This window comes from Biomphalaria glabrata, chromosome 13 (assembly GCF_947242115.1).
Source record: "Biomphalaria glabrata chromosome 13, xgBioGlab47.1, whole genome shotgun sequence".
NCBI classification, from domain to species: domain Eukaryota; kingdom Metazoa; phylum Mollusca; class Gastropoda; family Planorbidae; genus Biomphalaria; species Biomphalaria glabrata.
Genome location: NC_074723.1, coordinates 29,836,210 through 29,855,711, shown reverse-complemented (window position 1 = coordinate 29,855,711; position 19,502 = coordinate 29,836,210). Strand labels below are relative to the sequence as shown.

General features: G+C 36.8%; 1 protein-coding gene across 1 annotated transcript; it reads right to left on the bottom strand.

The window, feature by feature from the left end:
• Positions 1–4,110: 4,110 nt before the first annotated feature.
• Positions 4,111–19,186, bottom strand: LOC106078835 (glycine, glutamate and proline-rich protein-like). Its single transcript, XM_056008324.1, has 7 exons — positions 19,026–19,186; positions 16,981–17,040; positions 15,687–15,776; positions 13,766–13,878; positions 6,411–6,515; positions 5,607–5,652; positions 4,111–4,291 (listed from the first exon to the last, which is right to left on the bottom strand). Exons 1-7 carry the CDS (start codon positions 19,069–19,071, stop codon positions 4,155–4,157), a joined length of 597 nt encoding a protein of 198 aa, XP_055864299.1. The 5' UTR covers positions 19,072–19,186; the 3' UTR covers positions 4,111–4,154.
• Between the last annotated feature and the right edge of the window lie 316 nt (positions 19,187–19,502).

Genomic DNA, 19,502 nt, shown 5'->3' with positions numbered 1-19,502 from the left:
TTAGTAATATGCCACAATGTTATTGTAGATTATATTTTTATAATAGAACAACCCATTAACAATAAATGAAAATGGATCTCTGAAACATTAGCGAAAACACAGATAACTGTACTGTTGGGGGGTCACCACATAGTGAGAAATTATAAAAAGGGGTCGCGGAACTAAAAAGGTTGAGAACCGCTGTTTCATCGCCAAAATACCTAGCAATTGCAGTTAATTCATTCTGCTGCTGCTCGTATTATTATTATTGTTTTGTATCTTGCTGCTGACAGTGCTCCGTTGATTCAAATCAACGTTTTGACTCGGACGATGGCAAGTGAATATTTCTTGTTTCTCTTCACCGACAGCAACTCCTCAAGACGTTAATACAGTTACACTCTTTACTTTTGTTTAAAGATACTTTCATATTTATCACATCGAAAGATAACTGGCAAAGATTTCTCCAAGGCATAAAAAATATATATTCTAGGCCTTAACTAAATCTAATAATAGCTATAATTATGAGCAAATGAAAACAAATGGTCACGACTACTGTGCTATAGAATACATGACACCCTTATAGTGCAAAGAATTGCAAACCTATAAAAAAAAATCGTACATAATCGAACATGAACTACAGATTTGACTATTCTAGTTTCTTACAATTATAACATATCTTTACAACTGTACTTCAGTAAAAACACTACTTGTTAAGTTCCTACTTAGAAGTTAATTCATTTGATTCTTTGAAGGTGTTAAAAAAAATTGGCTCAAATGTGGCTACTCAGAGGCGTGCACGTAAATGGTCGGCCATCAATTTCTGATACGCCTGGGCTAGTCTACTACTACATTAACTTACCTTTACATCTGTACTTCAGTCACCAGTGGAAGCACTACTCGTTCTGTTGGTATTTAGACTTTGATAGATATGAAAGTGCAAAAACAAAAAAAGGGTAAAATTGGGCTTCTCATAATCCAGGGGGGGGGGTGCAAGTGCACCACCTTGCACCCCCATGCGGGCGCCCATGGCCTTGAGACAACATTTGTTGAAAACAGCGCTCTATAAATTAAAATATTATAATTTTCTTTTTTTCCCCCTTATTTCATGTGCACATTTTATTAAATATTATACATTTCGAAAAATGGTATTTGGAAAAAGGATTTTTTTAAAAGGGGTGGGGGAGTTTGACTGCAATATTGATTAAAGATTCCCAAAATTTTTATATATTAGCATTTAATATTTTGTGTTCTTAACAATAAATAAACCTCCTATGAAGGCAATTTTGTAACTATAAAAAAAGTAATTCTGAAGTTGAAAATAAAAGACAAAGACATTTATCACGAACATTTAATTGAGAATATTGTGAAAAGATTAACATAAAAAACGTTAATAGGTCAATGTTATTGTTCAGAATAGCATCGAAACTCTCAGTAGTTCAAATTAGTTCTAATGTCCTTGAAGTCGTGTTCAAGCTATAAATAGATCCACGAGATGCAGAGAAAGGTCACAAAGTAAAATTATAGCATTGAAGCGTGCATAAATTATTTTAAAAATTAATAATTCAAGTCATTATAATATGTTCATATCAAATGATTTGCTGTTGTTTTTCTGTCCATACTGTTTTTAATGCTTTTATTTTATGTTTGTTTGTTGGCTTTTTGCGATGAAAAAAAAAAGTTTATATTGGTTCCTTGAAAACACAGTCTAAGTGCGCTGAAAAATAGTTCTTATTGTTTCCTTGAAAACGCAGTATTAGTACGCTGAAAAAATAGTTCGTATTGGTTCCTTGAAAACATGGTTAGTCTTGTAGCACTGCAAAAATAGTTCGTGTCCTTGAAAACCTTTTTCGGTCCCGCGTCCTGGTGGAGAAATACATTCTGAGCTGATTGCTTTATATTGTACTTCGTCCTTTGAGTCTCATTTAAGTGACATATGTTTACAAGTCTTATATCAACTCACTTCTGTCTGTCTGTCTGTCACGTTATTTCACTCACTTCCTATTCTCAGATCACGTTGAAACTTTAAACAATTATTCATCGTCCTTGACATGAATCAATAAAAATAATAACCCAATTAGTCAATTAATTAGTGATTAATTATTTTTGTTTAATATAGAAGAAGGGAAAAAAATCTTACAGTTTTTAGAGATAGGGGTGTAAATGTGGAATTCTTCTTCTTAGATAAGCTTTGTTGTTTATTTTAAAGTATTTGAAGTAATAATGACAAGCAGACCGGTAATCAGTGTAGGGGGAGAAAAGACAGAAACTAGAAGACTTAGAAGAAGACAAGACTAAATTCAACAGAACAAGCAGACAAACGATACAAACAACAGGGCCAGCAAACAGACAAATAGACTGGCCGACAGTTACACGGACATATCACAGGGACATAGCGACTAAGAGACAGAAGAGTTTGAAAGAAATTTTGCATAATTATTCCTATTTCATGACACTACATGAATGAATAAAAAAATCAATCATTTAATCCATTAGTCTTGTTTAAGTAATTAATTTGTGTGATATAATAAACAAGAATATTCCTGATATATATGGCAGTGATAGTGTAAATCTAATGTCTTAAAAGGACGTCTCGGTTCTAAAATTACGCTCTCATGTTTTAAAACAAGGATGATTGGCTAAATGGCTAAACCACTATGCTAACCATCAAAGAGGTTTGAGTTCGAATCCCTTCTCGTGCTGATTTTGATGAGTGACTAAAGACAGCACAGAAACCTTCTTCCGAGCTACTCCCTCCAGCCTCTAGTCTACCAATGAAATATACAACTAAATGATCTGAGTATGCCATAAACCTAAAAGTTGGGCTTTACAAAGCAGCGTAAAAATGTTTTGAATGTTTTGTGTCACGTTTCTACTCTTAATATAAGCTTTGGTTTTTTTAAGTATTTTAAAAATGTTTTTCTTGTTTTTTTATTTCATTATAAAGGTGTTGTTTTTTTAACCAACATATTAACAAGGGACTAATTTATTCAGAACTAATCTTTTAAACTATCGAGGCCTAGGCTCCATTTATGTTCAAACTGTACTCAGAACGGAAGTGTTATCTACTTTGTCATAGCTTGCACTTTACCTCGATATGAAGTAGAGGCTTGTTTAAAACGCAATGTCTTAAAAACAGAATGTTATTGTGTTGGCAAACATCACGTGATCAACTGAAAGCTGTTTATTTTTTCTTTAAAAGCTGATAGAAAACACATTAAGTTGTTTGCGAACGAAAATAAAACTCTGGCCACATGACACCCTCGTTAACCGTAGGCCACAAAAACAGATGACCTTTACAACATCTGTCCTAGAGGGGGAGTTTTTTTTTTTTATATCAACTCACTTTGTCTGTCTGTCTGTCTGTCTGTTAAAATGTTTGCACACGTTTTTCTCCCACAGAATCAAGTTGAAACTTTGAACAATTATTTTTGGGCGTAGACAAGTCGATAAAATAAAAATTCAATTAGTCAATGAATTATTGCTAATCAACTATTTTGTTTCATACCAACAAGTGAAATTAATCATTCAGTTTTCACATATATGGATAAATATGTAGGTTTTGTACCCTTAGATAACTGTACAGGTTATTTCTCCCACACCAATTATCGGATCAAGTTGAGACTTCTTAATTATTGTACCTAACAAAACATTGAATAAAAAAATTAAATAATTTTTCAATTAACTATTGGTAATTAATTATTTTGTTAGATATTGAATAAGGGAACTAACTTCTTTATCGTGAGATGTCGTTGTAAGCGCGAGTTCTTCCCCTTAGAAAAGCTTTTTTTTTAAAAAAGGATTTTTTAAATATTTTGTTTTGTTTTATTTTGTTTTGTTTTATTTTGTTTTATTTTGTTTTATTTGGTTTGTTATTTTGTATATTTTCATCGATAAAAGAAGTGTAAGCTAAAAGTAGACATTTTAAAAAGAGACTTGAAGCATTTTAAAAAGAGACTTCAAACATATTAAATAGAGACTTCAAACATTTTAAAAAGAGACTTGAAGCATTTTAAAAAGAGACTTACAACATTTTAAAAAGAGACTACAAACATTGTAAAAAGAGACTACAAACATTGTAAAAAGAGACTACAAACATTGTAAAAAGAGACTACAAACATTGTAAAAAGAAACTTGAAACATTGGGAACATTTTATTTTTAGTTAGAGAGCAAGAATCTAATTCCATCCGTGCTGATGTAGCCACTGGGCTCTGGCGATGACGTCGTTGCTGTAGTCGTGTCCGGTGGTGTGGGTGTCGGCAGTTTCAAACGAAGTCACCCTGCTAAGACCACAGTTGTAGCCGGCCACAGCACCTGAGAATTTTATAAACAATAGTATTTAAACAGTGAATAATTTATACTCTTAAATTCTAAAAGCTTTAACTTAAAAAGCCAAATTTCGATTGGTAAATAATTATCTCTTAATAGCTAACATTTCAACAGCATTTAGCCTACATTTAAAGTCATGCATCAGAGTGTATGGTTTTAGAAAACACAATTGCAACCATTTTGTGCGGTACGAAAAAAAAAAGAAATTACTTTTTAGTCTTTCTGTGCTTAGAGTATTATTCTATGAGGATGTAGATCTGTGCAAAGTAGGCTTTTGATAAAGATCCTTTTAAAAATTACTCTTATTATAATTTGAATGAAACTATGCGTTTCCAATTCTCTGGTGCTGTCATTATACTCCCTGTCAGTGTGTCTACTGAAAAGTGTTTTTCTTTCTCCCACTTCAAATTATCAAATCAAGTTGAAACTTTGCACAATTATTCATTCTCTCTAACAAATACCAATCAATTGAAAAAAAAAATTGACCAATTATTTTATCAATTATGGTCGAGAGGCTAAGTGCGTTTGAACTTGGCTTGGCTTAGCTACCTATGAAGGGGGCTCGAGGTTCGACACTCGACTCGGGCAGAGTTGTGTTTACTGAGCGCCTGAAGGCAGCACGGAAATACCTTCTCCTACATACCCCCTTCCCACCACTGGTCCACAACTGAGATTGGACCAAAGCGCTCTGAGTATGCTAAAAGCCACAATTTAATACTTTATTTAGTCATAATTCATTAATTTCTGTTTGGATTGAGCAAGTACTAGCTAAGGGGAGATAAGCCTTGTATAAAGATTCTAACATTAGATAACTATAAAATCATTTATTCTCATAAGCACTTGGCTGGCTTAGTGGCCTACGTGTTAGTAAGCTGAAGAGATTACAAGCATACAAAATGTATTTTTGCTTAATTTACATTTCGATCCATAATGTAGTATTTCGAAAGATCACCATTCTTTCTAAAGCTTCTTAATGTTTATCTTAATGATACAGCAAGGTAATAAACACATTCAAACAGAACTACGGTCGAGGCAGAGTTACCCTTTTGTTGCATCCGGCGTATCCAAGAAAGGAAGTGTTTATAAACCATTTTTTTAAAGAATATAATTATTATTTCTTTTTTTTTTTTTTATCTATTTAGCTCTACAAACCAAATGTTCTTTTTTATTTCTTCGTTTGTAGCTCAAATGTAGATACAAAACTTTAGTAACAATGAAAGTATTCAAGTTAGCCTCCTTGACATTGTTTCATTTAGGGTGACAATCCTCAGTAGTTAATGGTAAGTACTAAAGAGCTTACCCTGCAGACAATGAGACATGGGCCAGGCTGGGTGCTTGGTGTGCAGCTAAAGGACAAAAGACAATAACAGATCAGGATGAAACAAAAAATACACACACGAATACCTACTATTTGTATTATTCATTATACGCTGATGAATAGCCACAATTTCTGTACAATACAAAGAACATAATGAATCTGCGGAGATCCTAACTGGCATGTGCCATAAAAAAACAACAACAAAAAAAAAAACTAAGTTTAATGGCTATCTCCTCTTCTCATTAAGTTTAAAGTGTCGCAAGGAAATTCTTTTGGTTTAACTATAAACCTCGGAAAAAGTCATATTTCAGAACTCTAAAATCTACTCAGCCCCAAAGATCGCCTTGAATGAACAGAGCAGACGTAGACGGCGAAAAAGAATCTTAATCGAAAACACCAGCGGACAACTAGTAAAAACATGTGGCAAATTACGTAGGTTACAGCATATAAAGCTTGTAATAAATATACACTTAATTAACTCTTTCTCTCCTAATTGACGATATCAACTTTGATTTGACCAAAATTAAACTAAATTGATTTTAGGATTTATAAACTTTAATTTGTGTTGAGTAAAAAGAGCATGCATTTCCCTAGAATTCGGTGTCAAATATAACATTTTCTGATATTAAACAAAAAAAGTTATTGAAGTTTAATTATAACAGGAGAGTGAAATACAAAAAAGCAAAATGAACAATTCTATTAAAACGATGACAATAATTACGAAGAGAAAGAGTTTAAAAGTGTTGTTTTTTTTAAAGTAGATGAAAAAAGAGGGCGACGTCTTACAGAGTGGACATTAGGTACGAGCATCCTGTGGACCATCATCTCAATATGTTCACAGCTGTCCCATGGCACAGAAGTACAAGGCAGGCCTGAGTACCTAGTGTCACACTGTTCAGAAAAAAAGAAATAAAAATTCGTGTTATTTTTTAGAGGCTACATTATATATAGAAATAGTTCAAACATTGTTAATTGTACTAGAAACAATTTCATTTGTTTTCTACGTTCCTATGCAAAATTTTGTTTTGTTTTTAAAATGTATTCATACAACATTTAGAATCTTAAGACATCAATTAAATTAGACAACGCTTCGTAATAATAATATTAATTATACTTCAAAAAATAATAAAAATCATAAGGGCTACAATGAATGTTGTTTCGCTCTAACGAAGCTCGATCCTGGCATGCTAGAGAAGGAATATTAGTTCATTTCTAGCATAATAGTAATAATAATAATAATAATAATACACTAAATGTACAAAATGTGTGTCCCACTTATTATACATGGATGATCTAAAGCTATACGCAGAAACCGAGCAAAAATTACACACCTTAATCAAAACGGTAAAATGCTTTAGTGACGATATCTGTATGTCTTTTGGCCTGGATAAGTGTGGCATCATAAGCATTAAAAAGGGCAAGGCAACGAACACCAACATTGAATTTGAAGGCATCGAGGAATTGAACTCCGCCTCTATTTATAAATATCTTGGAATAAACCAGAATGCCAAGATAAACCATAAGAAATTAAAAGAGGACTTTCTTGGCAAATATAGGCAAAGAGTTAATAAAATCCTCAACACCAAACTGTCTGGCAGTAATCTCATCACTGCAATAAACAGCTGGGCCGTCCCTGTGCTCCTTTACACGTTCGGTGTGATCAAATGGACTGACACCGACCTACATGACATTGACAGACTCACTAGAAAATTACTAACCAAGTTTCGATGCCTACACCCCAAGTCCTCCACCATAAGGTTATACCTGCCCAGGAAAGATGGGGGTCGTGGATTGCAGAACATCTTCAAATTGTGTAAGATGCAAGTTTTAAAAATACGATCAAAACTGCTCGCCTCCAGCAACAAATTAGTTTCCTTCCTACGGAAATACGACTCCGATGCAACCCCCCTGAACCTACACAATGCTGATGTCAATATAGGTTTGGACGACGTAGGGCATGAGATTCGCCAATGGGAAGAAAAAACACTCCACGGAAAATTTCCGGCTTCATTACATGGGGACAACATCGACAAGGCTGCTTCCTTAACATGGCTCAAAGCAGGTCATCTCTACCCTGAAACAGAAGGCTTTGTTACAGCAATACAGGACAGAGTAATAAGGACAAAAAATTACGAGAAGCATATCCTGAAACTCAATGTTGTCGACAAATGCCGAAAATGTGGAAATGTGGGCGAGTCGATTGAACACATTATGGCAGGATGTCCAGCCCTATCAGAATCAGCCTACCTAGGTCGCCATAACCAAGTTGCAAAGTTAATACACCAACACTTGGCTTTGACGTACAAATTGATCGGTAAGGACACTCCCCCTTATTATAAATACTCTCCGCAAGAGGTTCTTGAGTCTACTGATTATCTGCTGTACTGGGATAGGCCTATTCTGACCGACAAAACGGTAGATTTCAATCGCCCGGATCTGCTGTTCATCGATAAAAAAGAAAAAACCGCTACCATTATCGATATCGCTGTACCACTGTCTCATAATTTAAGAAAAACTGAGATAGAAAAACAAAGAAAATATGGGAACCTAGGCTTGGAGATTAAGCGTCTATGGAAATTGTCCAAAATAACAATATACCCCATTGTTATATCAACCGAGGGGATAATAACAACTGACCTCACAGACACCTTCAAGGCCCTTAACATTCCTAGGAACATCTTCGTTGCCTGTCAGAGGGCGGTACTGCTGCAGACCTGCCACATCACCAGAAAATTCCTCAGTGGAAACTGTTAAAGGGACTACGATGAATTTTGTTTCTCTTTAGCGAAACTCGACCCTGGCAATGCCAGAGAATGACTACTCGTTCATTTCTAACATAATAATAATAATGGCCGCCGGAAGCTATGGCGTGTTTTCCTTCTCTCTGACTCATTGCACTTTTTAGCGAGATCAAGGAAGTATTTGTACTCTAGACTTTACAAATACTGAAGTACTGCTACATGGTTGTAGGTCTGCATATATTTAGGATGTTTTTATGCATTGGGTTTGAAAACTTTCTTAGTTTTAAGATCACTTCTTATCCTAGGCTAGGGACGCCATTTTCGCTGCGTCACTTCCATGATTACTAGACCTAGATCTAAAAAGCTTGTTTACTGAGACAGTAGATCAAAATAAACTAGTTAACGCACGTTCATTTTTTTTATCTTCATTTTTGAATTTTGAGGAAATAGAACGGACCCATTGCTTCTTCCAGGACAGCGATGAATATGAAATAAATTAGGCGGTAAATATTATTCACCAATGAGTCGAGTGTTTACTGAGGGTAATTCACAACCTCATGACCAAACACAAGAGGTCGGTCTACTCGCTGACTCGCACCCCACACAATTGAGAGGTGCTGTTGGTGGTAGAACAAGAGGAGCCAAAAGGATCAAATGGACGAGAGAAATGAATATAGACATTATCAAATCGTTCTTCCGTGTTAACATTTGTGATGATAAACCTCTACCAGGTTATAGGCAAAAACTCTCCCTGGAATTATACCCTAATCTAAACCTTACAGAGCAGAATGTTGTAGACAGAAGATCTGTAATAATTAAAAAATGTTATTTGACCCCTGCAGAAATTGACGTGATAAGAAGGGAAGTAGGTCATGAGCTTCATATACAAGAGCTCATCTCAGACATGAACGACACGCCCACACAGCCGACCAACGAAGACATTAGTAGAACACCCAACCAACAAGAGAATGACCCAACATCGGCAATAAGCAATGAGCTACACTCACAATTTTCTAATCTTATAGACCGTTATAAAAACACCAATCTTAACTCTAGGCCTCGTATCCCCAAGCTAAACGTCAAGAAAGAGACAAACACATATATTAATGAAATAAATAAAGTCTTAGCCAACCATTTTGAAACACCAAGAAACTTGTTTGAGACACACCTCGCTATATACTGCGCTGCTGTGGCTGTCACGGAGCTCTCTGGACAAAAGACCTTCGAGCTAGGCCCAATTAATCAAAGACCAAAACAACATATGCCAGCATGGAAAAGGCGCCTTGAAGACAATATTAATCAACTGAGGAGCCAAATGGATACAATTGGACAATATCTGGGAAACAACCATTCCGCGAAAATACTTAACAAAATGAAGACAATACTAAGAACAACTGGAATCAAATTGACGGACTGTGATAGCCACGCACGACTCTTATGTTTGAAAGACACTCTGAGACAGAAAGCTAAACTAAAGGGAGCTAGGTTAAAGCGCTACAACGAAACCACCAAAAGAAAGGAGCATAACGCTTTATTTCAGCACACGAGAAAACAGTTCTTCCGTAAACTAGCTGATAATGGTGCTGACAAAATTCAAACCATTGATAGCACTAAACACGGCTCCTTTACCGACTACTGGGCGGCGCTTTGGTCCGACCCGCTACATTACAATGTGCAGGCTGACTGGATCGAGGAAATCCAAACTAAAAACAACCTAATACCAGAAATGCCTGATGAGGATTTCACAGCTGAGGAAGTCTCCGCAGCTATTTCAAAAACCCACAACTGGACTGCTCCTGGACCGGACAATATACACAACTTTTGGCTGAAAAAACTTACAGCCGTACATGCACCACTAACATCAAGTTTTAACGAGCTAATATCAGAACCGTCTTCAATGCTGTTAGAACTCACTGAAGGGAGAACATCTCTCCTCCCCAAAAAAGGGGATCCGAACCAGCCATCAAACTATCGCCCTATCACTTGTCTGTCAGTGGTGTATAAACTATTAACTTCACTTTTAAAAAGTAAAATGTATAAATTTTGTTCTTCCCATAAGCTACTAGCAGATGAACAACAAGGTTGCATTGAAGAGTCGATGGGCTGTAAAGTACAGCTAACTATAGATGGTATTATATTGCATCAAGCTAATAGAAGAAAGAGAAATTTACACATGTGTTACATCGACTACAAAAAAGCTTTCGATTCAGTTCCGCATGATTGGCTATTAAAAACCCTGGACATCCATAGAATCAACCCAAGAATAAAACAACTATTGAAAGTCTGTATGGATAATTGGAAGATAAACCTGCACCTAAATCGTGATAAACTAGGTTCTGTGCACATAAGAAGAGGTATATACCAGGGTGACTCACTATCTCCACTCTGGTTCTGCCTAGCGATTAATCCTCTATCTACATTACTCCAAGACTCTACAAACGGTTTTAGGGTTGACACTAAATGTACAAAATGTGTGTCCCACTTATTATACATGGATGATCTAAAGCTATATGCAGAAACCGAGCAAAAATTACACACCTTAATCAAAACGGTAAAATGCTTTAGTGACGATATCTGTATGTCTTTTGGCCTGGATAAGTGTGGCATCATAAGCATTAAAAAGGGCAAGGCAACGAACACCAACATTGAATTTGAAGGCATCGAGGAATTGAACTCCGCCTCTATTTATAAATATCTTGGAATAAACCAGAATGCCAAGATAAACCATAAGAAATTAAAAGAGGACTTTCTTGGCAAATATAGGCAAAGAGTTAATAAAATCCTCAACACCAAACTGTCTGGCAGTAATCTCATCACTGCAATTAACAGCTGGGCCGTCCCTGTGCTCCTTTACACGTTCGGTGTGATCAAATGGACTGACACCGACCTACATGACATTGACAGACTCACTAGAAAATTACTAACCAAGTTTCGATGTCTACACCCCAAGTCCTCCACCATAAGGTTATACCTGCCCAGGAAGGATGGGGGTCGTGGATTGCAGAACATCTTCAAATTGTGTAAGATGCAAGTTTTAAAAATACGATCAAAACTGCTCGCCTCCAGCAACAAATTAGTTTCCTTCCTACGGAAATACGACTCCGATGCAACCCCTCTGAACCTACACAATGCTGATGTCAATATCGGTTTGGACGACGTAGGGCATGAGATTCGCCAATGGGAAGAAAAAACACTCCACGGAAAATTTCCGGCTTCATTACATGGGGACAACATCGACAAGGCTGCTTCCTTAACATGGCTCAAAGCAGGTCATCTCTACCCTGAAACAGAGGGCTTTGTTACAGCAATACAGGACAGAGTAATCAGGACAAAAAATTACGAGAAGCATATCCTGAAACTCAATGTTGTCGACAAATGCCGAAAATGTGGAAATGTGGGCGAGTCGATTGAACACATTATGGCAGGATGTCCAGCCCTATCAGAATCAGCCTACCTAGGTCGCCATAACCAAGTTGCAAAGTTAATACACCAACACCTGGCTTTGACGTACAAATTGATCGGTAAGGACACTCCCCCTTATTATAAATACTCTCCGCAAGAGGTTCTCGAGTCTACTGAACATCTGCTGTACTGGGATAGGCCTATTCTGACCGACAAAACGGTAGATTTCAATCGCCCTGATCTGCTGCTCATCGATAAAAAAGAAAAAACCGCTACCATTATCGATATCGCCGTACCACTGTCTCATAATTTAAGAAAAACTGAGATAGAAAAACAAAGAAAATATGGGAACCTAGGCTTGGAGATTAAGCGTCTATGGAAATTGTCCAAAATAACAATATACCCCATTGTTATATCAACCGAGGGGATAATAACAACTGACCTCACAGACACCCTCAAGGCCCTTAACATTCCTAGGAACATCTTCGTTGCCTGTCAGAGGGCGGTACTGCTGCAGACCTGCCACATCACCAGAAAATTCCTCAGTGGAAACTGTTAAAGGGATTACAATGAATTTTGTTTCTCTTTAGCGAAACTCGACCCTGGCAGCGCCAGAGAATGACTACTCGTTCATTTCTAACATAATAATAATAAATCGATATCGCCGTACCACTGTCTCATAATTTAAGAAAAACTGAGATAGAAAAACAAAGAAAATATGGGAACCTAGGCTTGGAGATTAAGCGTCTATGGAAATTGTCCAAAATAACAATATACCAAATTGTTATATCAACCGAGGGGATAATAACAACTGACCTCACAGACACCTTCAAGGCCCTTAACATTCCAAGGAACATCTTCGTTGCCTGTCAGAGGGCGGTACTGCTGCAGACCTGCCACATCACCAGAAAATTCCTCAATGGAAACTGTTAAAGGGACTACGATGAATTTTGTTTCTCTTTAGCGAAACTCGACCCTGGCAGCGCCAGAGAATGACTACTCGTTCATTTCTAACATAATAATACAATAACAATACACTCTGTTGAGTCTGTTATTACGTCAACCGTGGGATAATGACAACTGACCCCGCATACAAATTTGAAGCCATTAACATCCTTATTACCTGTCAAAGGGCAGTATTGCTTCAGACCTGCCACATCACCAGAAAACCTCTCCGTGGATACTGTTCAGAGGACTACAGTAAATTTTTGTTTCCCTTTAAACAAAACTCGACCCTGACAGTGCCATAGAATGATAATTGATTCATTTCCATAGTAATAATTTAACTAAATACCTACTTTGTTGAGATAGGCCAATAATAACAGATAAGTTTGGATAAGACAGTAGACTTCTATCGACTAGTTCTTTTTATTGATAAACATGAAAAATCAGATATACTCATCGATAAGAATGCGAGGAGGCTGAGTTTTTAAGTGTTTGGCCGGAATGTCCAGGGTTTGAATCCTTGTGAAGACTGGGTTTTCGAGATCTTTAGGGTGCCTCTGGGTCCACCAAGCTCTAATATGTACTAGAAATTAGTTGGGGAAAATAAAGGCGGTTGGTCACTGTGATGACCACTTGACAGCATTGTTAACCGTGGACAACAAAATCTGATGACATCATCTGACCTATAAACCGCATGCCGTGAAGGGGGAAATGTCATTTTTTAAAAATCGTTGACATTGCAATGCCATAACAATAAAAAAGAAAATCTAGCTCGGAAATTAAACGATTGTGGAAGCTAAATAAAATAATTGTGATATCAGAAGAAAGAGTGATGGCTAATGACCTCGCAGACAAAATTTTTTTTTTTTTTTTGCTTTTTTAAAATTAATAATGAAATATTTGTAACATTTTCTGTTTCTAGGCTCAATTTACTAATTTTGTTTTTGTTTTCAACAGCAATAGTTTACGTCTAAAGTCTGAACTTGAATAGGTATAGTTGTGCTTTTGATTTTTAATAAATTTTTAAACTTATAAATCTAAGAATTAACTGACCTGCATGATACCCCAAGCGTGCCCTAGATCACCGTATCCATGAGTGGCCACCAGAAGGGTTCCGCCCCTGGACTCTCTGCTTGCAACGGCGGCAATAACAGATGCTTGAATACCTGTAACGCAGTTCAAATCCATGCCAATAGAAATCAACAATTGTGAAACTATTCAACGCAATATTATTTAAGCTTTGAAATGTCGTTTGTTTTAATAGCATCAGACTGTCATTCTAGTGTTTCGTAGTTTTTACGTTGAAGTATTTCTAGATGTAAATCTCGGAGCACTAATATTCGTGTGGCCGTGAAACTGGTGTAGATCTCGGAACACTAATATTCGTGTGGCCGTGAAACTGGTGTAGATTTCGGAGCACTAATATTCGTGTGGCCGTGAAACTGATGTAGATTTCGGAGCACTAATATTCGTGTGGCCGTTAAACTGATGTAGATTTCGGAACACTAATATTCGTGTGGCCGTGAAACTGATGTAGATTTCAGAGCACTAATATTCGTGTGGCCGTGAAACTGATGTAGATCTCGGAACACTAATATTCGTGTGGCCGTGAAACTGGTGTAGATTTCGGAGCACTAATATTCGTGTGGCCGTGAAACTGGTGTAGATTTCGGAGCACTAATATTTGTGTGGCCGTGAAACTGATGTAGATTTCGGAGCACTAATATTCGTGTGGCCGTGAAACTGATGTAGATTTCGGAGCATTAATATTCGTGTGGCCGTGAAACTCGTGTAGATCTCGGAACACTAATATTCGTGTGGCTGTGAAACTGGTGTAGATTTCGGAGCACTAATATTCGTTTGGCCGTGAAACTGATGTAGATTTCGGAGCACTAATATTCGTGTGGCCGTGAAACTGATGTAGATTTCGGAGCACTAATATTCGTGTGGCCGTGAAACTGGTGTAGATTTCGGAGCACTAATATTTGTGTGGCCTTGAAACTGGTGTAGATCTCGGAGCACTAATATTCGTGTGGCTGTGAAACTGATGTAGATCTCGGAGCACTAATATTCGTGTGGCTGTGAAACTGGTGTAGATCTCGAATCACTAATATTGTTGTGTTCGTGAAACTGATGTAGATCTCGGAACACTAATATTCGTGTGGCTGTGAAACTGATATAACATGCAGTGCAATAACAGAATAGGAGGCGCAGTGGCTGAACAGTAAGGCGCTTGGCTTCCGAACCGATGTGCGGGGTTCGACTGGGATTTTTTATTTCGGGATCTTTGGGCGCCTCTAAGTCCATCCAGCTCTAATGGGTACCTGATATTATTAGCTGGACAAAAAAGTATTGGATAGTAGTTAGTGATACCTAGATTCTAGACCTACCCCGCAAAAGTACCATCTCTTTACTCTTATCAAAGTATTGATTATCACTGTTTCAGATAAAAGAAACGATTCCTTTATGTTCAAATAGTATTGTCAACCAAACATTTATCTTTTTTTTTGTGATTGAAAAATAAAATGAAAAAACAAAACAACATAAGCCATGGTTAATGAGTTTGTCATGTAGTCAGCACAACTACCCACCGCCTTTACTTTTCCCCCAACCAATGTCAGATACCATTGAAGCTGGCTGGGTTCAGAGGCGCCCTGAAGATCCAAAAGTAAAAATCCCAATCTTCACCAGGATTCGAACTTAGGACCCCCGGTTCGAAAGCCAAACGCTTTATTACTCAGCTTTTGCGTCTCCTGCCTTTCAGCCAGAATCTATGAAAAAGGTGTAGCTGGAATCGCAAAAAATATATTAATAATTTAAAAACTAATTTAGTTGTAAATGTAATGTAATAGTCACAGAAACCCAAAAGCAAGAGCCCCCTGCCGGATTGCACACGACACATACCCATTAAAACAATTTAATAGGAGTTAATGAATCAAAATCACAGCACAAAACAAGGAGAGACCCAACTCACAGTTATTATCAGCACTGGCTTGGTAACAGTGTCTGTGTTTCTCTAGAGCGGTGACGTCGTGCTGGACCTCAGCATGGGAAGCAGCAACACCTGTGGAAAAAAAAATGATGTCTTCCAATGAAACGCATTGTGGAGCGCTCGACGTAAGGGGGCATAAGAAATTTTTCAGATGAGAGACATAAACAGGATTGTGGTGGAAATGAAGATCTCAAATTAAAATCTTATGCTGTATAAACGATCTTTCAAAAACACAAAAAGACTATTATGTTCCAATTCTTTACAGAAAAAAAAAAATTAATTTCATAAGACTAAAACAAGAAAAACATTTTAAAAATATAGTTACAAATTTACAAACGACATTCCAATTATCAAAACAATAAATAAAATACAATAAATACAGAACACATTTGATTCAATTCGGGTGACGAACCCGTGACTTCCTAACCCTAACCCTTCCAAAAAATTATTTGATTCAATTCGATTGCCTTGAGGCTGAGCGTCTGCATTTTCAGATTCGGCCAGCGCGGAATGCAAACATATTATATGGTATGGTATTAGTTTAAGTAACAAGATACGCAGAATCAGGTTTCCATTATATTTTTTAACACTAGACCAAAAGTTCTGCTTTAGAACTCTTAAGATGTAATCTATATCGACTTCTAGATCTAGAATGTAGATGTACTCTATATTAGATTTACGTAAGAATATAAGCAACGTTTATAAACTTCAAAAAAATTGAAGCAACTTTAAAATTTACTGTTATCGCATAATTACGGTAATACGGCTGACTACGTCATGTTGGCTCTAGTCAGTCTAGACCTAGATTTGTAAGTCTCAAGCCAAATTTACACTTATTTAATTTTTACTTTGAAAAATTATAACGGTCAAACTTGAGTTTTTCCCATGTGGCCAACGAACCTATTTTTTTCTCAGCGATAAACATCAACTATTAAATTTACAAGAAAATCGTTAAAGCAGTATTCTCCATGTTACTTGAATAGAGGTACTGTAAGAAGCCGTTTTTGTCATGATACTTGTGCGTTGGAAGTCACATTTTAAAGAAGCACTTTTTATTATTGTTTTTATATGTAAAAGTACAGTCAAAAAGAAAACTTAGATCCATCAAGAGACTTTCTTCTAAAGAAGCCTCTTTAGAATATATGAACATAGCCCAAATTATGCGACAAACTGTCAAGGAAATTTTAATAGAAGATTGGTAGCTTTTGGTCCATTGACCACTGTAGAAAGTATATTACTCGGTTAAAGTATATTAAAAACATTTTAAACCACTTACCTCCACTAGCCTTCCCGGTCGGATGCAGGGTCATAACATCGCCATTGCAAAGTCGATTGGCTAAAAGGGAAACAAATCAAATAGAAATGTTAAATTGAATTTTTTGTGTAGTCTGCAAATACATTCGCCAGATTTGTCCTTTCTTCATTTAATATTTTAATGTCAAGGCATTAACAGTTATTCGTCAAAATACAGTTTGTAATTATAACAATAGTTGGTAAAAATTTTCAATAAAATAATAAAAAATCATATCATCTATCGATCATTAAAAACAATCAATCATCGAAAAATCGATGGTTGATTCTCTATCAGCTATCAAATAATCAAAAAATCGATGGTTGATTCTCTATCAGCTATCAAATAATTAGTAACAGTCAATCATTTTATTCACTTTGTAAAGGTCTTTGTGTGCATATGACACTTCAGATAAACTTCCCAGCAATAAATCAGTCAAACAACAATCAATCAAAAACGCATTGTGTGATCAACACAATCTCATCGTTACATCAAGACATCGTTGTCAATCTAGCTCTCGAAATATATCTTCCCATCTGACTCACACTTGTATCGTCACACTTACCTACCAGCCTACCCTACCATTAATTTGTAGGACATTGACATTGGTAGTAAACTGTTTACAACTTACAACTTGTTTTAAGGATACGTTTAGTAAGACTGTAAATCTATAATCTTTTGTAATATATCCACAGACTGAAAGCCTAATTTATCAAGAGATCTCGTAAACTAGCAAACGGATTCGCATGAAATTTCTACACAGATTTCTTTTTCCATTTAGGTGCTCTATAAGACGAGGACAAGCACTAACCATGAGATATATCAATAGTATGAAGACCCACCAATTGTGACGGAAATAAAAAAGAACAGACTACGTTGGGCAGGTCACTTTGAAAGAATGTCTGATAACAGAGGAGCGAAAATTGTATACAGGCAAAAACAGGCAGGCGACCCAAAGGCAGACCCCGAATGCGATTGATGATGCTGAAGCAGATCTGAAGCAGCTTTGGGTTAGATCTGAATGGAAGAATGTGTTAAAGCAGGCCAGCGCCCTCCATGGGCTGTAGCGCCACTGGGATGGATGTATGGATGCTCTATAAGACGCAGTTTTGATAAATTCGCAACCTGAAAAACGCAATTCTAGAAAAACCTCAAGGTTTCTAGTAAACCTTTTTTTTTATTTTCGGTATTACCACAAAAGGCCGCAATCTACTGATAAGGCATAGACATTGCACACAATTAAGACTTCCTGTATTTTCTTTCTTTTTCTCTAAGTCTTTTTCTTATGTGGGAAGCGTGGTCGAGAGGCCAAGTGCGCTTGAATTTGGCCTGGCTTGACTACCTAGAAGGGGGCTCGAGGTTGGACACCCGACTCGGGCAGAGTTGTGTTTACTGAGCGCCTAAAGGCAGCACGGAAAACCAACTATTAGATACCCCCTCCCACCACTGGTCCACAACTGAGATTGGACTAAAAGCGCTCTGAGTATGCTATAAGCATGAAAGTAGCGCTATATAAAAGCTATAATAATAATAATAAATCAACCTAAAAAAAGAATTCCTAACGTCAGTTCCGCTTCACTTTAGACGCGGTCAAAACAAAAACAAAAACAACAAATCCTCGGTCGGTGCAGTCTCTTATTTTCGCCACATTTCATTCACTACTTTCTCTCATTTAATACTATGTCTCTGGTGCTGCTGTTCATTTATGATTAAATATTGTTATAACTCCGCCATGCGCACAGCCATCCAGGCTAGTGCTAGAAGGTGCGCACTGTGATAGACTAGACCTAAAAGGATGTCAACATTATAAAGAGAACGATTTCCGCCCAAGGAGAGAGCCAATATGGAGAGATAGTGCCTAAGATAGATGTTGTTTTGTGTACCTGTGGTGTCGTGTGAATAAACGTCTATGTCTCGTTGAGTTGCCTCCCTTAAGTTATTACAATATGTATGTACCATTTGTTTCAGCACCTAACATTTCACTTATATACACAAAACGTAATGTGCGAAAAGTGGTATATCACACCTACCTGCGTTGGCTAGGGATAATAATGCACAGATGATAAACAGCCTCATGATGTTAGGATACGTTGATGTCAATAAATTATTTCCAGTTGAAACCACTTTAACAGTATAATATATTGTGATTGTAATAGTGTTGTAAGTGTTTTTTATCTGACCAGTAGTAAAACCGTGACAAAGATAAACAGGTGGAAATCTAGGGCAAAACATACATTTTATGTATATGTGTCTGCATCAAAGAGCAAAATGTGTGTGTTTTTGTAGGTACAGTCTCTGTGACGTTCACAATGTTTAAACATTTATTAAAGATATATTTTAAAAAAAAAGTAGGTCTATTAAAAGGACATATCTTATCTAAACACATCTATATAGTTGGACTAGTTATTGTATCCGAGACAATCTGAGGTGCGGCGGAGGAGTGAAATATTTTAAATTTTGGGATCATTAGGGAGCCGCAGAGTCCATACAGCTCTAATGGGTACTTG